We start from the raw sequence: 21,586 nt of genomic DNA on the forward strand, positions 1-21,586 counted from the left end.
TGTGGACCCCGTCATTTCTGTGATTGACATCTGAATCGCAGTGGATCCCGTGAAACTCATACCTCGCGCCAAGCGTTCGAAGAGCAAGGCACGCCGCTTCAACCTAACGACTCGAGCGCCAACAACACAAAATAACACAACAGGAAGACACGTACGACGCTTGCATAGCTGCTTGTGCTGTACGAGCGACACGTAGCACGACACAACGAAAACGAAATGCATGCATGAGCAACTACCATGTCCTCCCCGCTGGCTCCCTCGAGAACTCCAGAACACGCGCCGCCTCCGCTGCACCATGGACGCCGCTCATTCACAGTACCTGCTCGATTAAGAAGTAGCCCAGCACCAGCCGCAGCATCAACGAATAGCGCCGACGGTATAGAGACGCTGGTCGTCTGTCCGCACTCAAGGATCGTCTCCTTTGCATCTGCAGGCGTTTCGGCTACCAGCGGAGGAAATCATGTCGCTTGGAAAACACCCACTGAGCGAACTCTTGCTGTTGGTATGTCGTCATGTTATGATGAGCGTATTCCCAACTAACACGAGATCACAGGTGTCCTGCGCATCTACCGCGTGACAGCATCCAATGTGTCCTTCCTGAACTCTGGCAACCTCTTGCACACCATCTTCCCTCGATCACAATGCTGGTGTGTAGACGGACAGTCAGTCTTTGTACTTAGAATCAGACAAGACTCGTACTATCGCATGGAGCTACCCTTTGACACGGATGAGGACAAGGCCAAGATCGAGCAATTCAAGTCAGTGCTAAGCCAGGTCTTGCAGTACGAAAAGACCCAGTGTCCATTCACACGAAGTTTCGAAGCTGATCTGCCCGAACGCCCGAAGACGCCTCCGCGCAAACGCCCTTCTCAAAGGCCGACACAAAAAGCAAAGAAGTGGATCTTGGACAAGACGTGGATGCCCGAGGACGGGCCGCGGCCCTCGACACCTTTGCAAGAAGGTTCTGAATCAGCCAACACATCCTCTTACGAAGAAGACGATCGGTCCAGTATTCACACTGATGCCAGTGACGTACCTATTCCCGAAACACCTGGCACCGTCTTTGAGAATACACCGCCACCAAAAGCCCCACGGAGGCTGTCAGTAGCTGAACGCGCACAGCTGTTTCAAAGCCCACGTTCAGTCACTGCACCGATACATGCAACAAGAGACAGGTCTTTGTCATCAGTGTCCATGATGGGCTGCATCCCAGAAATATCGAAGCATGAAGAGAAAAACAATGTGCAGGAGATTAGTACTCGGCCAGTAGTGACCGAGCGTAAGCCCTCCACGGATGCTGCTAGTCTATTGTCAAGTACAGACTCCTTCTACTCGTTCCACACAGCTCGCCGAAGTCCTTCGCCACCCTTTTTGGATGCTGAGGTTGAGATACTCAACCCTTGGGCGACCAGCCTACCAAAGCAGGACAATACGAGGGGTCGAGCTAGGCATCGCCGTGACCTTTCAGAGCTCACTGTTCGAGCTACATCTACAGATCACGCCGAAAAGTCCGCTGCTTTGGCATCTGTCGCACCACTACAGCCGATCACAACGCCGTTGATCGACGTACGTCCCTCATCTGCACCTCACACCCCTCCACTGGTGAGTGACTCGGATGAAGACAGTCTTGGTCAACCTTCGTTGGATGTGCCTACGCCGCCTGACATGATCCGCATGAGAAAGCTTACAGGCGCCTCACCGCGACGAGCGTTTTCTCCAATGCCTCAGCCGCAGAACTTGTGCTTTCCTACCCGGCAAAAGCCAGATCAGAAATTCGCCACCGCTCTGGTCCGCAAGACCTGCGAGATTGTTCTTGGTCCTCCGCAGCACCTTGTGTCGCTCATGCTGCGCATAGCAGCAAGCATTTCCAAAGGCTTTCGCTTTTCCACTTATCGTGTTCGACGAACTAATAATATACCCGGCTCCTGGGAGTCCAGTGGTGAAGAAGATGAGTGGGAGGAAGATGACTTCGGCATCCCCCTTAGTAACCTGGGGGAGCTGGGACGGAGGACAGGGTTTCCTGGGGAGCTGGATTAATGTTCACGCATGACTACTTGCATACTGTACAGACGATACCAGGCGTTCACCTTTTTTTTTCATTGGCATTTACATGGTTGGGCAGCATGACGCAGTCACGGTTTGACTGCATACGGTTTTGACGGATAGGGAAAGATACATGATTGTAATATCACGACATACTTGAAGGATGGTTCGGTTTCTGGTTGCGTACGAACTAATATTGACTGCGAATGGGTGGACGCTTGAACGAGTTATCTGAAAAATTAAATGTCGAGTTCATTTGTGACAACTGAGAAAAGGACAACTGATTTCGAAGCTACTGCTCTAATGCTCTGCTGTTGCATGCCTCTCGCGTTACAGAACAGGCGGGATAGAAGCACTTCTGATCATTGACTTTGCGTAGCGTAGCTTTTCTACTTCTTTAAGAAGACAATCCTGGATTCATCAATTTTCATATGTGTCCCAGAGTTACCTAGGTCGAGACCTGAAGCCCACTTTCCAGACAAGGCCCTGCCCCACCACTTGTGCGCAAGCCACTGCTTATGACGTATCACAGAAACAAAGTCATAGCAATTATGACGAACGTCATGAAGCAAGGAAGCTCTTCAACGGTTTGCAATGGCACTGTTGCTCGCGATCATGAAGGGCAAACAACGTGCCCGTAATTTCGGGAAGCAGCCGTCGGCTCCAACATTGGGCGGTCTGCAGCTGGATTCCTGCACACCACCACGAACGCTCACTCATCTTCAGCCATAAGCTTCTCTACGCCCAACGGTGATCACGCGTCGCAAAAACCCGCCAGTTCATCATGTGAACGAATCTTATCGTGCTGTTCTCCAGACCCTGATGAGCGGCTTGTGATGCAGGGCAGGCGATCCCAGCAGGATGCCAGCCACTGCCACACTCTTCGTCCCAGCCAGCTTTTTACTGACAACCAACTTTGTCATGGCACCCAATAAGGGATCTGTTTCTGCTCCACTTGAACTTCCAGTTGCTGCACGGTGAGCAAATAGGTCCACTGACTTGTTTGTACATTGGATGTTGCAGTCGTCGGTGGCAGGCGACCCGCCTCTTTGTTTATAGCCCATTATGCGCCCACGCGACGAGGTTTGTCTGTAGGTTTGTCTGAGCTTTCATGCATGCTGTGTTACATGCACAATTAACAAGAGTACGTGATCGCCAATCTTTATTAGGTTTGGTTTCCAAGAAGAATATACGAATTCAGTACACCATGGGTTCCAACCTGGGTATCAGAACTGTATGTCGCGCACCAACAAATCACTTCTACGACAAACCACTTCCACCGTTACCGTACGGAGATGCCTTCGATATTGAGGTGGAACTTGTGCCTAAACCTCTCTTCAGCAGACCAACAGTGCTGCCTCCGACTTGCGCAGCTTATGCAGTGGTGGAACCGCAATCGCCGATCTATATACCTTCTGTCTCCTCAGCAAACATATCACGAACGTCTTCTCTCCAGTCATCGCGGCGCAGCACATCCTCTTCGGTCTCATCAATGTCGACACCTTTGAGCTCAGCGCCAACTTCACCTTACTGCCAAAGGCGTTCGCTGGAGTTGACATGCACATCTCCATCGACCGTATGGTACACACCAATACTCACACCAGAACCTCAGCCAAGACGAATATTGAGAAGGAGAGTAAGTCCTACTCATGATACGCTAAGGGGGTTGAGAGCAAAAGAGTCAGATGCTTGTTTGCAGAAAATTTGTGACGAGCAAGTGGCTGCTTACTTGAGTGGTTCACTGTGGTCAAGAGCCAAGTTCAAGCGAGAGCTGGCCGCAGTGGAAGACCATTGATCATGTCAAAGGTGTACGTACTTGCATGATAACAGATCATAACGACTTTACTAACGTTATTCAGTTTTGACTGATGACCAGCGATTCAGTTTTGACTGATGACCAGCGACATTTCTTTCAGCTTAGTCTGACACTGCAAGGACGACAACAGGTTCAACGGCGTTTTCGTTGGAGTTCTTCATCATGATACCCCAACTTCAGGGCAGGGAAACACCCTCTCCGCTTTCAAAGCTATACCCTTATCTTTAATTTCATCGTTCCGCAATTACTGTATCCGCACTTGTCGTTGCGTTATCTCTAACGGAATACCGTATGGCTGCAAGTCACTTAAAACTCTATCAAAGCTCTTAATAGACCCGAATGCCTTTGAAGACGTGGGAAATTCCACGCACACTTCTTACTCGCAGACTTTCCTTCCCGCGTGGTCATCCCTATTACTTAATGATATTTGAGTATCGACGGTGTCTCTGAGCACAGCTCAAATCTGACACCGAGTTGGAGGACACGGAAGTTTGCTTACAGAGACATCTAATATATCTGCGACTCTCGCCGAACTCCGAAGTGCTCTAAAAAATTTGTGCGCGGTCAGGTTGTCACTCTTCTGAAAGAGACATCAGTTGGATGAAGATGCAGCCTCACTGACTTTTCAACCCACAACCTCAGACTATGTCTTCACAATACAGAGAGTGTGTGCGCAACGTGAATGTATCAAAGCGATTGTTTCTTTCCATTCATGCCCCATGCTGTAGATCTTGCGCAATACGCTTCACAGTTCTTACCTCGAGCCGTGCGCTTCCCTGAGGCGTATATTGTTGTCAACCTTTTAGTCACTTTTGAGACTCACCTGCATGTCTGAATTCGTGGTAGACTATACAAATAGTCGTATGGTAGCGTGCTTCCTGTCACGCGGAACTGAGCATGTGGCCAAGTAGACATACAAGACGGTGTAGAAAGCTTCACGGGCAGGAAAGGAATGTATATTTCAGTCTGCCAGAAACCTTCCATTAGAGTCGACGTTGACAAAGACGTACATCCTGAGACTGCTAGTACCTCAATGGTATAGCAACAGAGCAGTTTCGGGCACAAGGGCTCGACTCGGGAGCAGAAGCAACACGCAGTGATAAGGTGGCGCCCTGAAGTCAAGCTACTAATACGATCATGTGAAATGAGACTGCTTTCGGATGATTAGTAGACCCGAACCTACATACCCTCACCGATCAAAATCGCGGCTGACGTTTGTCCTTTCTTTGAACATTGCATTGCACTCCAAACTTTCTGTGAGAGCAGGCCCGAAAGGGGCAGTAAACACCGTCTTAACCAGCAATATCATGCCACAGCGTAGAGTTGTACTGTTCGGCGCCAGCATCGCTTCGTAAGTCAATTTACCTAGATTGCATTTGCAACCATGCCCTCAGGCCCGGCGCGGATCATTACGCCGTCCCTCTCGCATCGAGCCTAGAAGGGAAGTTTCCAGGTTGATGTCCCAGGTTCCTGCAGCCACATCCGCTAGTACGCAGTAACCGCGAGCCTTGGCTGGACCAACGGGCCCTTTTGCGTCAATGCCCGTAGCAGCACCCGCGTGATGAGCTGGAGCTCGCTTACACGCTTGGAAGGATTACCAGTAAGGCAGTCACACGGCAGCGGAGACGTCACGCCCGCTTGAGATCTTTTCGACCTCTGTGGGGGCACGCAGCCACTGGCCAAAAATCGGCTGTCCTTGATGCAGCTGGCCGTCGATTGTCTCGAAGGGCACAGGCTAGTGACTGGTAGCAACGGCAGGCAGCCAGTGAGCGACGGACCGTAGGATCGGATCTGGAAGCATGTCAAAGGTGGATCATCTGAATGACAGGGATCATTGTAGGGTTGGTGGTCAAAGCTGATGTGCGTGGAATCGACCGTGACAAGACATGTTGCCGGTTGTCTCCGCGGTAATGCGCCGGTGAGGCTACTCTCAGTCCTGCTGCCGTTCCCACGATGCGATGCGCTGAAAACCGCGAGCGGCGACCGTGATGTTGCTATTCAAGATGCTGAAGGTGCGGCCTGCGCACAGCCGAGGGTGGCGCGCGCGCAAATCTGCGAGCGCCGGACGTCCCTCTCACCGCACGTTATCTCTTTCACCACAAATCCAATCTAAACGCAGCTGTGCGACCCAATGAGTCGCAGTGTGTCCGATGGATTTCCAATCTAGCCAATATCCTTCCACCTTTGCTGGGTTCTCCACCTCTGCCGCCCACCTTGGCCAAACTACGACACATTCCCCGCAGAATCAGTTCTTCAACTCGGATCCACAAGCTCGGTTCGCGCAATCAAACAACGCGTTCTCCTACGGCGGTCTCCCCAATGGCGGCCAAGGCGCCTCGTTCCCTAACAGCATGCACAGTGGCGCCATGATGCAGCCTGGAGCTGCCATGTCCCAGGGCCAGCTTCACCAAGCACGAGGTATGTCAGCACTCAATACGCAATGACGTCCCGTCGCCGCCAGCAGCGGTACGCGCCTGCCGTTTGTGACCTTGTGTCGCGCTCGCGCTCGCGTCTGCCCTGACGTGCCCTGACCCGGGCCTGGCTTGAGGCCTGCGGCTTGCGCCTTGCGGCTCGATGTTTGGTCTGCTTATCAGCACGCTGACCGCCGTGGAGCAGCGCAACAGCAGCAGCAGCAGCAACAGCAGCAGCAGCAGCAGCAGCACAACCCGTATTCGGGCGCGCCTTACTCACAGGCGCTGCCGTCGCCGGCCCATCAGCAGTTCGCCCAGAACCGCCAGACCGCCTCGCCGGCCCTGAGTAACCAAGGCCAGCCTTATGCCACACCTCAGCCGCAGCAGTCGCCCTCCACCCTGCCGTCGTCCAACGGTCAGCAGCAGCCCATGAACTTCAACCTCTCATCTCAGGTCAAGAGTGAGCCTGCGCAGGCGCAAACGCCCATCAAGGCTGTGCCACAGTCGCCTGTGTCGCCCGTCACGCCGGCGAAAGCCCACGAGCGCGTCGCGGTTCTCCTTGAGATCAACAGCATACTCATCAACGAGGCTACCAGCCTCCAGACTCAGGGCAAGGGCGGCCAAATAGGAGTGGCCGAGGAGGGCAAACAACAGCCATCCAAAGAGTACATCGAGTGAGTGCTTTTGTTGTCGCGATTTTTGCCCCTTTGCTGACTCACCAGCTATGTCCGTCGCCTACAAGCCAACCTCTCTTATCTGGCACAGAATGCCGAGAAGGTGCCCAAGCCAGGACAGCCCGTACAACCTGGGCCTGCGATAATGTCCGCGCCCACAACACACGAGGAGCTTGGCAAGCTATATCTCAGACTGCAAGGCCTTTTCCCCGGGTGGAAGGGCGGCCAGCCTGCAGCAAGGCAGTCGCCTGGCGGCCCACAACGGATGAACTCGAATACATCACAACCGCCCAACAGCGCAGGTCTGCAGCAGAACTGGGGCCAAAACCCTATGCAGCAGCAACCTAAGATGGAGCATCCACAGTGAGCAGCTCCTTCGGCGCGCGGAAGCGTCCATGTATTACTACCCTTCTTGCCATCGACCTGGCTCTAGCCTCAGCCTGATACCGGGCACTACTGTTTCTTTCTCACTGGAGGCGCATTGCAGATTGTGTTACAAAATGGAGCGGGCGGCAGTTGGTCAGCTGGCCACATCAACTTGACTTGTCAGGAGTACGGTGTTTAGCATACAGGCTAGGAATGGCAGCTCTCTGGTGTTCCTAGCAGCAGAGCATAGCCCACTTGATACCTCTATAAATCCAATGCAAATATACGACTGTACTGTCTAATCAAACCAAAAATTATGCGCTCTATGTTCGCTTCAAACAGACCATGCTCGCACCTTCACACCACATGCAAACAAACAGCGCCGCCGCCTCTCAGTACCGCGTCCGGCTAACCTCCCTCCTCACCACCCTCTCATCAACATGCCCCGTACTCCGCCTCGGCTCGCGAAACTCCAAGTCGCTTCTCCGCACATCACTCCTCCGCACATCGCTCACCCGCCTCGAGCGACTCACGCTACGCCTACTCGCCCGCGGCTCCTCATAGTACTCGACAGCAAGTGGCTGCGACCGTCTGCGACCCATCAGCATGCCAACCACACAGGCTACGATCACAGTGCTACGAACCGGTGGTGGTGCTCCACCACATACCGCCCCTCGTCGCTGTACGAGGCCGAGCGCCGCCATTCGCGCGGCAGGCGCATCACGCCGGCGGGCGGGTGCGAGGTGTAGTTTCCCCGGCGCGGTGGCGGGTCGAGGACGCCGGGGCCGCGGGTTTCGTAGGTTCGCATGATGCACATTGTGGGGGGTGTACGGGGGGAGGGGTGGGTGGTGGGATATGGTGGGGGTATCAATTGGAGATTAGAGCGAACAATGTGAATGCTATCTCGTGGGAGAGGTGATGTGATCGGCAGTTGTACACTGCTTCTTCTGGTGTTGGAGTGCAACGAAGGCTGGGGGATCTGCAAGTTGGCGGGATGACGTAGGCCCAGAAGAGCTGCTTATTGCAATTTCAAGGCCCTGGATGCTCATTTCCAGGATTCAATTTGAAGCAAGTCATCTGGTAGTAGGAACTCCAGATGAGGATGTTTGTGCCACAACAACGGCGACACTGAGACCGAATACGCAGACATAAACCTTTCGCCCGTCGAATGCTGCTGCACCATCAAGAAAGTGCCAAAATGCTTTACATATTGTACAAAGCACCCTATGATGCGGGTGTACTGGGGCCTTCAAAAGAAGCTTTTCCACTCCTGACTGTTGCGTACTTCACGGTACCAACAGAGCTCTCCTGAGCTCCGGGTGCGGTGGTACCTGCACCAATCTGCTTGATCTCCTCCTTGATTTTGCGGTCCACGGCATCCTGTACAGCGCCAGGCTGGCTCTCGGCGATCTCGTCGACATCCTTCAATGTCAGGACGTCGCTGATGCGCGAGGCACGAGACTGAAGCAGCATTGTTGTTGGCCCCTCGAAGCGGAGGAATAACTTGAACATTGTCAGCACAACGTAACTGTGTCAGAGTAGACATGACATACCCTATCTCCCCAGATTGATCGCCGCATCCAGGTCTTGAGAGTATACCACGTTCTTGAGAGGGCACGCCATGTTGTTGTTTGGCTCATGATTCTGAAGAACTTGGCGTTCTGCACAAAAGACCCGAACCCAAGATCAGGGACCTGGAGGCGGAAGTTTGACGACTTGAATCGGAAAGGCATTGGCGGTGTCGCTGATGCTGTGTATGCGACAACGTTGCTGGATTGTGTGAGTTTACAGGAGACCAGGAATTCTTCCAAAATATGACTTACGCTGGATGCGCAACATAGCTCTCGCCAGCCTTCAACTGCACCTGGTAAATCTGCCCACTCCCAGCGAGCGCGAGCAGACCACGTCCGGTGATGTATGTGTTGCCCCAATGCGCCAGCCCCAGCTTCACGTTGTACTGAGGCTTCAAGCTGAGGGTGTGGCCTGTCCAGGCCAGCAGCGCCTGCCTCTGGCTGATGACCCAGTCTTGCCTGCCATCAAGGTTGACTGTGACAATACTAGATATCGGCGACTTGGTGGAGACCAATGCTGTGACTGGGGTGGTGGAGGAGATCTTCTGGTAGAGGAAGGGAATGCCGACGGGCGCGCGCCTAAACGGCTCGAGGAAGGAGAGGGTCGATAAGGTGTTTTCCGACTTGCCGTTCAAACCGATCAGGGTGCCACGGCGGGTGAAGAGGGTTTGCGACGCGGAGAGGGAGACGGAGAGGAGGGAGAAGGGCGTGCCGATGACCTCGAAATGTGCATCTAGCAATGGTCAGCAACTATATGCGCCAGACCGTGTTATCAGTGCATACCAGGCGAGACCACTGGTGTTGCCGCAGCATCGACGTTTGTGCGCTGGTCGAGTGCAGGCTCGGTGGACGTGTGCGTCGCGGAAATGTTGATGCATCGTCTTCGCGCGGTCGCAGCACCGGCGCGGTGTGCGACACTTCTCCAGGGCGAGGCAGCCGAGCGGAGCATGGCTGTGCCTGTCAATTGGCGTGCGTGCAATCGGTGTTGGACGTGCGAAGCAATAGCTTGGAGCTGCGGCCTGCAGCGCATACCGGTAGGGCTGAGGGCGACGTCGAATCAAACGCTGCAAACACGCGGGCAAGCTAGACTTCCCGGTGCTCAAGCACGCAAGATGGCCGAGGCATCCCACCATCACTGTGCTCTCCGTGCACACCATTGGGGCTTGCTAGAGCTCTTATCCTCATACCTGAAGCTCCGCGACCCGAACATGTGAAGCTCGCCATGCTGATACCACCGCTTGCCCGTGCCGCCAGCCGGCCGGGCCTTCAGCCCTCGAGCTTGAGCCTGCTCTTGCGCCCGCACCCACTTTACCACTCCACCCGCGTCTTCACCTCCTCGCCGCTGCACAGGAAAGATGTTCACGGCCAGCGGCCCGCGCCAGACTCACAGCAAGCCTTGCAGGCCGCCAAAGCTGCCAAACCCACCGAAGACTCTGCCAAAGCCATAACGAAAGCGAAGGTAGAGAAGGCCATTGATCCACTGCTTGGTGAAAGGAACTTGAGCAACAAGGAACAGCGCAAGGCAGACTGGACCATTATAAAGGAGATGACCAAGTATCTTTGGCCGAAAGACAACTATGGAACTCGATTCAGAGTTGGATTGAGTGTAGCATTGCTCTTGAGTGCCAAACTGCTCAACGTGCAGGTGCCCTTCTACTTTAAGAGTATTGTGGACTCCATGAACATAGACTTTGCTGCTGTTGGAGGCACTGCGACTACCGTTGCAGGCTCCATGATCATGGCCTGTAAGCTACACCAAGCAATACCAATTCATTCTGCCACAAGCAAGACTAAAGCGAGTAGACGGCTTAACCAGGATCGGTGCAACTGTGTCCCAGGAACTTCGTAATGCTGTGTTTGCTAGTGTAGCACAGAAGGCCATTCGCAAGGTAGCTTGCAGTGTCTATGAGCACCTGCTGAGATTGGATCTGAACTTCCACTTGACGAGACAAACTGGAGGACTGACAAGAGCCATTGACCGTGGCACTAAAGCCATCAGCTTCTTACTGTCATCCATGGTGTTCCACATACTCCCCACAGCTTTGGAGATATCCTTGGTTTGCGGCATCTTGGTAAGCAATAGGTCGTGTCGACTGTCAAAACATCTGCTGATTGTTCCAAGACGTACCAATATGGCTGGCAATTCGCCCTCATTACGAGCGCCACAATGGCGACATATGCAGCATTCACCATCTTGACTACATCGTGGCGCACCAAGTTCAGGAAGCAGGCTAATGCCGCTGACAACAGGGCGGCAACTGTCGCCGTCGACTCCTTGATCAACTATGAAGCTGTCAAGTACTTCAACAACGAGAAGTACGAAGTCGGCCGCTACAACGCCGCTCTTACAGCGTATGAAAAGGCCTCGATCAAGGTTGCCACCTCTCTCGCTCTTCTCAATTCTGGACAGAACGTCATCTTCTCATCGGCGCTGACAGCCATGATGTATCTTGCCTGCAATGGCGTCGCGACCGGAACCATGACCGTTGGCGACCTCGTCATGGTGAATCAACTTGTCTTCCAGCTCTCTGTTCCCTTGAACTTCCTCGGCTCCATGTACCGTGAGCTACGCCAGTCCCTGTTGGACATGGACACCCTTTTCAGCCTACAAAAGACCAACGTTGCCGTGGAAGACAAGCCGGGCGCCCAACCACTCACCCTCACCAAGGGCGAGATCAGATTCGAGAACGTTTCCTTCGGCTACCGTCCCGACCGACCCATCCTCAAGAACCTGACCCTCACCATCCCCGCCGGCAAGAAGATCGCAGTCGTCGGCCCGTCCGGCTGCGGCAAGTCTACGATCCTGCGTTTGCTCTTCCGCTACTACGATGTCCAGGAGGGCCGCATCACAATCGATGGCCAGGATATCCGCGACGTGTCGCTCGAGAGCTTGCGCAAGGCCATCGGCGTCGTTCCCCAGGACACTCCGCTGTTCAACAACACCATCGGCCACAACATCAAATACGGCAACATGGAAGCGAGCCAGGACCAAATCATCCAGGCTGCCAAACGCGCGCACGTGCACGACACCATCGCCGCGTTCCCAGACGGATACGATACCATGGTGGGCGAGCGCGGTCTGATGATCAGCGGCGGCGAGAAACAGCGGCTTGCTGTGTCACGGCTCATACTGAAAGACCCACCACTCCTGTTCTTCGACGAAGCAGTACGTTTCTCCCCTTTTTATATCTCCACTGAAACGCTTTTACTAACATGTGGCAGACATCCGCACTCGATACGCACACCGAGCAAGCCCTTCTAACACACATCAATTCGCTCGTGCGCGAGAAGAAACGCACTTCGGTCTTTATTGCACACCGGCTGCGCACCATCTACGACTCCGATGTTATCATTGTGCTGAAGGCGGGCGGGGTGGCGGAGCAGGGTACGCACCAGGAGCTTATTGATAGAGACGGATTGTACAGTGAGTTGTGGAGTGCGCAGGAGACGATGTTCACGGACAAGGACGACGCAACAGACAAGGGAGATCAGGCGGAGAAGCCATAGATGGAGAAGACTACATATAAGACCACATATAAGACAAATGTCAGCTATTGTACATACCCAATCTAAAGCACTTTGGCACCACCTCATGTCTGCGGTTTCACAACGTGGTGTATTTGGTGATCAAGATGCAGGCATTATCATTACAGCTATCTATCGCACACGCTCCACGAAGTACAAATGGGAAGAAAGATCCGGGTATCTGGTGAATGGATGGACCGGGTATATATAACAAACAAGATGGTCCAGAACACACGCGAAGTTGCGCGAAAGATCAAACGCTAGAAAACAGTGGGTATGCAGTACAACAGCAGTGGCGGCGTTGGTGGTCGATATGCGTGCCGACGGCTGGCAGCGCGCAACAGAGGTTTCAGACGCTGTGGAGGTGGAGACTCGGAAGTGGGTGCCTCGCACCGGGCGGTCCACAGAAACGCGCGCGTCGCAACGCGTAGTGTGTACGTCGAGAACCGTCGGGTCTCGCGGGTCTCTGCAGATTTGCCCGAGAGTCGTGTGTCGCGCCGCCTGTCAGAAGCGGCGGGCCGAAAGGGCGTCACGGTTCGCACCTGCCGGCTCGAAAATCGTTCTTTCTACCAGGGCATCCACTTTCCCTTCTTGGGAAGCATGTCCTTGCGGGGAATGAACCTCGTCCAGCCTTCGCGCTTGATTCCCTTCTTCTCGGGCACCTGGCCCATGTAGATGGCATGGCTCTTCCTGGCATTCTCCATCGCGCGCTCGTAGTGCTCGGGCGTGTCGTAGTCGATGATGTGATCAGGATTGTTCTGGGGCGAGTGGTCGCCGTGATAGCGTGCTGATGTTGTCTGGTACCCAAAGTCGCGGACGAGGCAGCCGTTGAGCGATGTGGGTGGCATGGACATGTTGGAGACGCTGCTGGTCTCTGAGTCGGACATTTTGAAGGCGCTTGTGCAGAGGGTAGGTTTGTGAGGTATGCTGGTTGACAATGCGCAACAGGAGTGGCAAGACGGGAGTGCTGTTGCGAACGGGAAGTGGTAAATTTGATGCGGAATGCAGGATTCTAGGTTAGGATGAGTCTATGTCGGGAGCCGCACAATGACGCCCTTGCTGCAGGTTTTCCAACACATTTGGCTGGACACTTGCCTAGAATGTGGCGGGCGCGCTATGGGGACAACGAACAGCCAGTTAGCTCAGGGGGTCGCCCTGCCAGACACGATCGTGGCGCCCCCGCGGCCCGCTGCTTGCAGCTAGATGATCGCCTGGCTTTGTCTGGATCACCACATGTGACACATCCACGTCAGGTAAATTCATGTTCAGATTTTGCAACAAAAGCATGACGAATCTACCGTCTGTGTTGCGTTGCCAGCGTTTTGTCTAAGTTGAAAGCTGCCGAAATCAAGGCCAAGTGACTGAAAGCCTGCGGAGTGTTTCCAAGCTGTTCGCCAGAGCGCGCAATCTCTTCGGAAAATATATGCAGGTGATTACCGAAGCTCAGCATGTTTTCGAATATGTCGACAGCCCTTTTTTGCGTCAGTTGCAGTATGCTCGAAGAACACGAGTACTCACTTCCTCAGATATTTGTCATCATAGGCGCCCGCCTGCTTCACGTTAGTGGTTATAGCCAAAAGCCTACTGTACTTACCCGTGTAAGAGCTTCAACGAGCCAGAACGTGCACATTGAAAAGGCACCCTCTCGGCCACCAACGCCATCGTCGCTCTTTAGGGTATTGTACCGGTAGACGAGGCCTGTGCTTGTAAGGCCGCCCTTCTCTGGCGCTTTCAAGATACGATCCAAAGTCTTCAGGAATCGAGGATCCGTAGGTGCAATGAAGAAAACGAGTGGCGCTATCAGCACAGCCGAATCCAGAACGTCGTCAGCTTCATAACTCTGAATGAAGCATTCAAGCTCCTTGTTGTATCCTTTGTCCATAACCTCTTCGCAAATCTCATCGCGTACTTTGTACCACTCTTGGCGGTGGGGGCAGGGGAAGCCCCGTTTGTCTGCAAGGCGCAGGGCTCTGTCAATAGCAACCCACATCTGAATCTTGCTGTACACGAAGTTCTGCTTCTGGCCGCGAACCTCCCAGATTGACATGTCTGTTTCCTTCCACACTCCGCAGACATAGTCTGCAATCTCCCGTACACGCAGCCACTGGTCGTAGGTAACAGGCTTCCCGAACCGATTGAGAAGGTAGATGCCATCCATCAACTCTCCATATATATCGAGCTGTACGTGGAACGCTGCGCCGTTGCCAATCCGGACCGGTTTGCTAGCCCGGTAGCCTTCCAAATGGCCGAGTTCGATCTCCGGAATATCTGTTTCCCCTTTGATTGTGAACATGATAGGTAGGCCATTCATCTTACGTTCCTTAGCCTCGTCAATACGCTGGAACATGAAGCCTGAGTAAGCCTCTGCCTCATAGCTGTAGCCCATACGGAGGAAGATGTAGATTGTGAATGATGAGTCCCGCACCCAACTGAAACGATAATCCCACTGACGTGTACCTGTGTTCGTAGTCAGCCAGTGAACTTACAACATTTGAGCCGGAATCTTACCTCCAAAGTCCTCTGGCAATGAGAAAGTTGGCGCAGCAATAATGGCACCCGTGGGTTCGAAGATGAGCATCTTGAGTATTAGAAGACTCCTGTTCACGACACCATCCCAGCGGCCATTATACTTCGAAGCGCCAATCCATCTGTTCCAGAATTTGACAGTGTCCATTTGCAGCTTATCTACCAGATCAGTATCAATGTGATCCGGGGTATGATCATCAGCATCTCTCAAGATGAATGAAACCGCTTGGCCCTCAGACAAGCGGAAGTTAGTGGTGACTGCACTTCCAAGCTCAGATCCCGGTGTTTTCACGAAAACGATCCTGGGACAAGCTGTATCGTCTTCGCCACAATCGATGGTTGTGTTCAGCTGCAGGGACAAATTCTTCGACTTAAACACAACTCTCTGATCATGCTCTCCCTGGGCGCCGTAGTTGAGAATCTCGGTCGTATGCTCATCTTGTGCATAGTCTACAGGGTAATTAGCGGAGCATAAAAGAACGAACTTTCATGAACTTACTGAAGGCTGGACGAACCTCAACATTCACGTCGATCTCTCCACGCATGCACTCGACTCTGCGTACCAACCATTTTCTCAAATCTGTTCGTTCGGGTACTTCTCCGGTATGTTTACTGGCAAGAACTTGAGTATGGTACTGCGCGTCCATGCTCTTATCATTCGGTCGCGGCAGGAAATCCACTACATTCATCACACCCTCCTCTTGCAGATAGCGGGTTTGGAGGACATTGCTTCCGGGCAAATAGTGTTGTTTTGTTGTACAGAGGTCTTCGTGGTTCGGATGTATAGTAAAGTGGCCGCCTTTGTCCTTGTCCAAGATCCGACAAAACACTGAAGGTGAGTCGAAGTTGGGCCAACACATGTAGTCGAGCCCACCATCTGTGGCGACCATAGCACACGTCCTCAAGTTCCCAATTAGTCCATAGTCTTCAATCGGCATGTACCCTGTCGCAGATCGTCTATCTGTCGGTCCATTTCCGCTTCCAGAAGCCAGCCTCTGATTCTTCGGATTGACCGTGTCGTCTTCAACGCTCTCTTTCTTGGGCTCTGAGCCCTCACCTGGGTCCTGGCGAGGACGTAGCTGGAATGCACCGCGCTCCCCCGCGCTAGTATCATCGGTGTATGACCCAGACATCTCTGCTTGAGGGCAATTGGCTATATTAGTTCACGGCAGGAGTATCCAACAGTGTCACATCTATATGCGACAGCGTTGCGGAAGCTGCGGCTGATGACCGAGCATTACGTCATCCATCGTCCTTCACTTACTAACAGACTGCCAAGCGCATGCGACAGTCACAACGGCCGGTTGCGGTCAGGGTTGTCTGACCGTCTATTCTCCAAAGCTTTGTCGGGTCAGTAAGACAGATTAGTTACGATGAGATTACATGCGAGAATGATTAAATGGGTTCAAAGCGCCGAACTGGCAGAGGACGGATCGAGGTGACACGAGGAGCACAACATTCGAATCGACATAGAGTACCTATCACTGATAAAGTTCAGATGCAGGAAGAAGTCTCCCGGTAAGTGTCTCTCAGCTTGACAGTCACCAATACGTCGTTATATCCACGCTGGACTCGGTTCAGACAAACGCGCAGACACTGGGCTCTTTGATATGCAAACATCTTCTACAACATTTGCTCAGATGGCTAGAGTATAACAAGTTTGACTACGGAACAACGTGCGAACATCAATATATCTTACAAAAACAACCTGATCGCTACCAGAGCGATTATTCTCCTCACCATAACAATGGACCTCAGCCATGCGTGACCTTAATGTCGTAGAAAACCACCTCGCTCGGCTCGCTTCCTTGGTTGTAATTGCCGACCTTGAAGTAGCTCTTTGGGCTACTCAGCTTCCCAATGCTCATGATCTTCTTCTCTCCACCGTCGATCTGCAGGCTGAGCTTACCTCCTTCGTACCTCAGTTCATATTGAAAAGTCTTGCCCACGTCGACACGCCCCACTTCAGTCATCTTGAGGCTGCTGACATCCGGAATCTGGGAAACACCGATGGTCAATGTGCCGGAGCGATTGTAGAACAGCTCCGCTACGGGTTTCTTTGAGATGCTGTCGTCGACCTTCACCTGCCCAACCACGGTGCCGTACTTTGAGTTGTCTGGCTTGGGCACCGACAGTTTTGCTTTCAGAAGATTCACATTCTTCTTGGGGTCCCAAGACCTTGGTGAGGCTTCTCGCAGCTCGGTACGGCAGTGCTTGCTGTTCGGCGTGGTTACGCATTCAGAGCGCGAAGGCACTTTCATAACCAAGGCACCGGACGGAGAGGTGTAAAAGTATTTTGATGATGACCAGCCATCACATCCGGAGAGCTTGGAGCCAGTGATTTGGTCAACTTTGCCGGCGCTACCAGTGGGCAGCTGCAGGTTGAACGATTTCAAGTCGAAGTTTCCTCCGGGTGCGCAGGAGGGATCGTTTGCATTGGTAGAAGCGCCTGGAAACGGTGCAGCGACAGCTGTTGCGACGAAGAGTAGAACAATTGCAACGATTGAGTCCTTGATTGGTGCCATGTCGATTTCGTCGATTTTGTTGATTTTGTTGATTTTGTTGATTTTGTTGATTTTGTTGATTTTGTTGATTTTGTTGATTTTGTTGATTTTGTTGATTTTGTTGATTTTGTTGATTTTGTTGATTTTGTTGATGTTGTTGATGCTGAAGAGTGAATGTAGATTGTTGTGGTGGAAGAAAAATCGAAGGAGCTTCGACACTTTATCCCAGATTCGTCATGGAGTTCAGCCAAAGCTGTCGATTACTCATTTTCCGTTAATCTTGAGTTGATTTGGTGTTCTTGAAGGACATTGGACTGCGCGTCGGACTTCGTATGAACACTGACCATGAGAAACCAAAAGGGTCGTACTTCGGACATCAGTCAGCAAATCAGGAATTTTAAATACATCTAGTTACTTCATTAAGCAGTGTCCTGAATCGACGGACAACAAAAAATCTGCATTGGTTCAAGTGTTGAGCTGGCAGTGGTGGCATGATTCCACCAACCTAAACAGCACCCCATCGCTCTGCGTACCGATCATTATCTGGGTCGGTGTTCCTTTCGTATTCGCTTCGATCAGCAACGTACGACGCGGTCTCTTCTCCGAACACCTCGCTCATCCAAGCAAAGGTCAGGTCGATACCTGCAGAGATGCCGGAGCTTGTCCAGAATTCTCCGTCCACTGCCCATCTCGCCTTGGCCACCCAGTTTACGTTGGGGTGTTTCTCTTTGACCTGAAGCATCCCGTTAGTACTCAAAAGCCTATAGGATGCATATTTAAATGTATACCTGGTTGAAAGCCCTCTTGTTAGTCGTTGCCCTCCTGCCATCCAGAGCACCAGTTCTAGCTAGGATCTCACTCCCAGTACACACTGTCAAGATCCATTTGATATCACCCCTCAGATGCTTCGGTGATGCAGAGTCCAAGCCTAGCGAAGACAGGTACTCAACCACCGGCTTCATGTTGTCATCGATTCTGTTACCCAAGCCACCGGGGATAATCAGGACCTCTAGATCCTTGGGAGCATCGTTGAAAGTGTGCGTAGGTACAATACGCTGGTCGAAGCTCGAGCCCTGTTGGTCCTGCAGGGCGTGTTGCGTTCCTACGGGGTCTCGGGTCGCGGCGATGATGGACAGATTGATAGTGTGTGAGTTTGAGAGCACATTGAGGGCATCCAGAGGACCACAAACGTCGAGCAGTTGGAAACCCGGGAACAGTACGACACCAAAGTTCTTTGGCAATTTAGGAGCGGACATGATAAACGGTGTCTAGTTTGCGTATGGGTACAACGGAAGTACTCTCAATGAAGGTGTTCAGAAAGGTTAGATGGTGCAGGTCTGTCAAATGTGACACTCGGTACAGTGAGGTTTATGACTGTATCTAGAGACCTTGGAATGTCCCGCCCGACCTAGTGTGAATAGAGGTAGGCCTTGGTATTAGTCAGCTTTGGCGGGGATGCCCATAGGGCGCACTTGGCAGACCGCCGTAAATGCTGTACAACGAGAATATAAGCTGACTCGCTCCCAGACGTGGAAGGGCGTGAAACTGCAAAGAGACTTCAAAGTCTGAGTGTTGTATGACGGATCACGAATGAATTGGCATGTATCGATCTCTTTGCATACCATGTCTAAACTATACCACTCAAGCGAACGCCTTGCTCATCCTGTTGTTGAACGGTAAGTAGCGTTCTAGCTTGCTTGATCCTCTCCTTAGTCAAGATATAGCTGCTTGGAATGTCGCCACTCTGGACCATCTGTGTTTGAAGGGTGTTGAGTTCGTGGCCTTCCTCTTCTCCAAGTAGCATATCCACAACTGCTTTGCCGCAAAGTGTTGTGTTTGGCATACCGTGTCCTGTGTATCCGCCAGAAAGCCACAGCCCGTCCCGGTCTGGCACCTTACCAACCCAAGGGTGGTCATCACGACCTATGACGTATCAGCAGAAGCACGGATGAGAGGTAGAAAGGACACATACTGTAGCCCATGATGCCTGTCCATTGACCAGCTGCCTTAAGCTCAGTCAGACCTTCTGTCTGTCCGTCAAGCTCGAGGACCTTTAGAAGTGCGCTGCGGAGATATGCTGCTGAGTCTTCATCGATGATGCTATCGTCTGATACACCAATGGCAGGGAGGTGACCCGCTCCGCGGCCGCCGCCAAACATGAGATGTCCGCGGGGGTTTGGTACACCTTCAAACGGCCTTTGAATGAGGTAGTCGTCATTGCTAGCCGGTTGACCTAAAGCCGCTACCATACCATGCGAGTCGGGGAGAATCGTGTTTCCTTTGGGAGGCAGGAGGGCTGACATCTCACCGCGGACGGGAACGATGAGATCAGCGAAATGAGGAAGAAGGGCTGACGTGTAGCCGTTGGTAGCAAGAATGACGTTCTTCGCGCTGATAGTGCCGCGGTTGGTATGTAACGTATGCTTACCATCCGCGGATGTGATCTCATTGACTGGAGTTGTGGTCTGTAGATTGAGTTGTCCCGCTTTGACAAGTTGCTCCAGGGTAAATGCGACCAACTTGTAAGGCCACAGACTCGCAGCGCCCTGGCTGAGTGTCGCTCCTACCGCTTCAGGGGAGACTCGATGCTTCTTCAGCTCCTCCTTGTCACGGATGATGGTTACCAAACTCCTCAACTCCGGAGCCACTTTTTCAAGACGCGCAAGCTCCTTCTCGGCCTCGCTCATCACGTCCTCTGTCCAGAAGGAGCGGCATCCAGACACGTCCCGCCATTCACAAGGGACGTTGTTCTTTTTGATATACGAGCGAACTGCGTGAACGTTCTTCATTTCGAACGCAGCCACCTCGGCGCTACGGTCGAAGAGTAGGGGTTGACAGTGGCCACCATTCTGAGGATATGATCAGCCAGTCATCTTTAGCGTTGTATCTCCGCATGATATTCAATGCAATAGGAATTCAAGTCGCTCGTTGGTCTATCGAGTCATCGATGAAATATCCCGACTCACTCTGCCGGTAGCTCCCCAGCATGCTTCTCTGGCTTCGAGAAGTACGATGCTTTTGCCTTTGGCCCTCTTGTCTTCGGCGAGATACCTAGCAGCCGATGTCCCAGTTATACCGCTTCCAACGATGACGATATCAGCTTTGGCGGGAAGCTCTTCGGTAGTACGGTGTCCGATCAAGAACTCGTTAGGCTCGCTGTGCCAGAAAGAGTTACTCGAAGTAGTTGAGGGGAGCGTTGCGCGTTCGTGCTTCATGTTGCGATTGTGGGTGATAGGTTGAGGGGAGCTAGATGTGGGGTTGAGGAAGGACGGAGGAGGACAGCTGGGTAGATAGCGAGACATGCATTCCCCACTTTATATAAGTCACAGATGTATTGCGACGGTATAGAATCTGACTCGGAATGCGCTCTCCCAGTCGTGAACTCTTCGTCCTCGCGGCATACGACTGTTCGGAATAAACCAGGGAGGCCGCGCAACGAATTTCAGGCTGACCATGCCGAGCCGCGTCTTATCGATCTTGAACGCCTTTCCACGATGTCGCCAATCCCGAAATGTGCGATATCGATTATCAAGAGCGCAAGAGCACAGAGCACAGGAGGCCATGCCGGTACTCTGTGAGGGGTGAGGGCTGGACCTGACGGCAGCTGCCATTGCGGGGCGCCCAAGCTTCACAAGGCTGATTACTTAAGAAAGGCGGTACAAATGCAGCATATCCAACTCAAGCATAATACCTGACACTCTGATGCCTTCTTAGAACATATTGGCTGGACTGATTTGCAAACACGTAGAAACGGGCTATTTCCCTGGTTATTGGCGGACTTAACATCGCTATCTCAAAAGGCTCGATGTACTGTGCCGTCCCAGTTCATAAGCCCCGCAATATCTCAATCGCTACCAGCTTGGATTTCGATTTGTACCACGATTCCATCATCTTCGTGGATGGCACACCTTCCAGCAATGTATACGTCCAGCGGGGCCACCCTGGCCGAGCGAGTACCAAACTCGTCGCCTCACAACTTACAATAACAGCTGGAGGCTTACCCGTCCCGTATGCCAGGACCACGGCTTGCAGTAATGACTGACAGACATATCCTACAGAGTAGGAACTTATGTTGACTGCTCAGCCCTTATGGCGGCGCCACAGGCTGCTTCAAGGATTATTTGAGCTTCATCGACTGTATACAGGTGAT

At 52.6% G+C, this 21,586-nt stretch overlaps 11 protein-coding genes across 11 annotated transcripts; 4 read left to right on the forward strand and 7 right to left on the reverse strand.

The window, feature by feature from the left end:
• Positions 1 to 112: 112 nt before the first annotated feature.
• On the forward strand, positions 113 to 2,337 carry C7974DRAFT_13344 (inheritance of peroxisomes protein 1-domain-containing protein). Its single transcript, XM_046135421.1, has 2 exons — positions 113 to 502; positions 554 to 2,337. Exons 1-2 carry the CDS (start codon positions 238 to 240, stop codon positions 2,035 to 2,037), a joined length of 1,749 nt encoding a protein of 582 aa, XP_046002807.1. The 5' UTR covers positions 113 to 237; the 3' UTR covers positions 2,038 to 2,337.
• Positions 2,338 to 2,746: 409 nt separating this feature from the next.
• On the forward strand, positions 2,747 to 3,881 carry C7974DRAFT_13451 (uncharacterized protein). Its single transcript, XM_046135449.1, has one exon. The coding sequence runs from the start codon at positions 3,155 to 3,157 to the stop codon at positions 3,836 to 3,838; it is 684 nt and encodes a 227-aa protein (XP_046002808.1). The 5' UTR covers positions 2,747 to 3,154; the 3' UTR covers positions 3,839 to 3,881.
• Positions 3,882 to 6,009: 2,128 nt separating this feature from the next.
• On the forward strand, positions 6,010 to 7,311 carry C7974DRAFT_407768 (uncharacterized protein; the record flags this gene model as incomplete). The annotated part of the gene is made up of 3 exons (XM_046143264.1): positions 6,010 to 6,277; positions 6,476 to 6,944; positions 6,993 to 7,311. 3 exons carry the CDS (start codon positions 6,010 to 6,012, stop codon positions 7,309 to 7,311), a joined length of 1,056 nt encoding a protein of 351 aa, XP_046002809.1.
• Positions 7,312 to 7,702: 391 nt separating this feature from the next.
• C7974DRAFT_407769 (uncharacterized protein) lies at positions 7,703 to 8,127 on the reverse strand (the record flags this gene model as incomplete). The annotated part of the gene is made up of 2 exons (XM_046143265.1): positions 7,703 to 7,901; positions 7,955 to 8,127. The coding sequence occupies 2 exons, from the start codon at positions 8,125 to 8,127 to the stop codon at positions 7,703 to 7,705; spliced, it is 372 nt and encodes a 123-aa protein (XP_046002810.1).
• Positions 8,128 to 8,432: 305 nt separating this feature from the next.
• On the reverse strand, positions 8,433 to 9,933 carry C7974DRAFT_382821 (mitochondrial biogenesis AIM24-domain-containing protein). The gene is made up of 4 exons (XM_046140711.1): positions 9,665 to 9,933; positions 9,134 to 9,614; positions 8,864 to 9,080; positions 8,433 to 8,813 (listed from the first exon to the last, which is right to left on the reverse strand). Exons 1-4 carry the CDS (start codon positions 9,909 to 9,911, stop codon positions 8,535 to 8,537), a joined length of 1,224 nt encoding a protein of 407 aa, XP_046002811.1. The 5' UTR covers positions 9,912 to 9,933; the 3' UTR covers positions 8,433 to 8,534.
• A 64-nt stretch (positions 9,934 to 9,997) lies between these two features.
• C7974DRAFT_382823 (P-loop containing nucleoside triphosphate hydrolase protein) lies at positions 9,998 to 12,469 on the forward strand. The gene is made up of 4 exons (XM_046140712.1): positions 9,998 to 10,626; positions 10,685 to 10,953; positions 11,004 to 12,047; positions 12,104 to 12,469. The coding sequence occupies exons 1-4, from the start codon at positions 10,104 to 10,106 to the stop codon at positions 12,386 to 12,388; spliced, it is 2,121 nt and encodes a 706-aa protein (XP_046002812.1). The 5' UTR covers positions 9,998 to 10,103; the 3' UTR covers positions 12,389 to 12,469.
• Positions 12,470 to 12,972: 503 nt separating this feature from the next.
• On the reverse strand, positions 12,973 to 13,293 carry C7974DRAFT_407772 (uncharacterized protein; the record flags this gene model as incomplete). Its single annotated transcript, XM_046143266.1, has 1 exon — positions 12,973 to 13,293. The coding sequence occupies one exon, from the start codon at positions 13,291 to 13,293 to the stop codon at positions 12,973 to 12,975; it is 321 nt and encodes a 106-aa protein (XP_046002813.1).
• Positions 13,294 to 13,700: 407 nt separating this feature from the next.
• On the reverse strand, positions 13,701 to 16,065 carry C7974DRAFT_300763 (glycosyl hydrolase; the record flags this gene model as incomplete). Its single annotated transcript, XM_046137813.1, has 5 exons — positions 13,701 to 13,878; positions 13,925 to 13,956; positions 14,001 to 14,863; positions 14,915 to 15,382; positions 15,432 to 16,065. The coding sequence occupies 5 exons, from the start codon at positions 16,063 to 16,065 to the stop codon at positions 13,701 to 13,703; spliced, it is 2,175 nt and encodes a 724-aa protein (XP_046002814.1).
• A 563-nt stretch (positions 16,066 to 16,628) lies between these two features.
• Positions 16,629 to 17,598, reverse strand: C7974DRAFT_382829 (alginate lyase 2). Its single transcript, XM_046140713.1, has one exon. The coding sequence runs from the start codon at positions 17,455 to 17,457 to the stop codon at positions 16,687 to 16,689; it is 771 nt and encodes a 256-aa protein (XP_046002815.1). The 5' UTR covers positions 17,458 to 17,598; the 3' UTR covers positions 16,629 to 16,686.
• C7974DRAFT_382830 (DJ-1/PfpI family protein-like protein) lies at positions 17,504 to 18,811 on the reverse strand. Its single transcript, XM_046140714.1, has 2 exons — positions 18,225 to 18,811; positions 17,504 to 18,169 (listed from the first exon to the last, which is right to left on the reverse strand). Exons 1-2 carry the CDS (start codon positions 18,690 to 18,692, stop codon positions 17,942 to 17,944), a joined length of 696 nt encoding a protein of 231 aa, XP_046002816.1. The 5' UTR covers positions 18,693 to 18,811; the 3' UTR covers positions 17,504 to 17,941.
• A 252-nt stretch (positions 18,812 to 19,063) lies between these two features.
• Positions 19,064 to 20,651, reverse strand: C7974DRAFT_300918 (FAD dependent oxidoreductase; the record flags this gene model as incomplete). The annotated part of the gene is made up of 3 exons (XM_046137821.1): positions 19,064 to 19,359; positions 19,409 to 20,285; positions 20,403 to 20,651. 3 exons carry the CDS (start codon positions 20,649 to 20,651, stop codon positions 19,064 to 19,066), a joined length of 1,422 nt encoding a protein of 473 aa, XP_046002817.1.
• Between the last annotated feature and the right edge of the window lie 935 nt (positions 20,652 to 21,586).

Source organism: Boeremia exigua, assembly GCF_020726555.1.
Source record: "Boeremia exigua strain MPI-SDFR-AT-0100 chromosome Unknown C7974scaffold_1, whole genome shotgun sequence".
Taxonomy (NCBI): domain Eukaryota; kingdom Fungi; phylum Ascomycota; class Dothideomycetes; order Pleosporales; family Didymellaceae; genus Boeremia; species Boeremia exigua.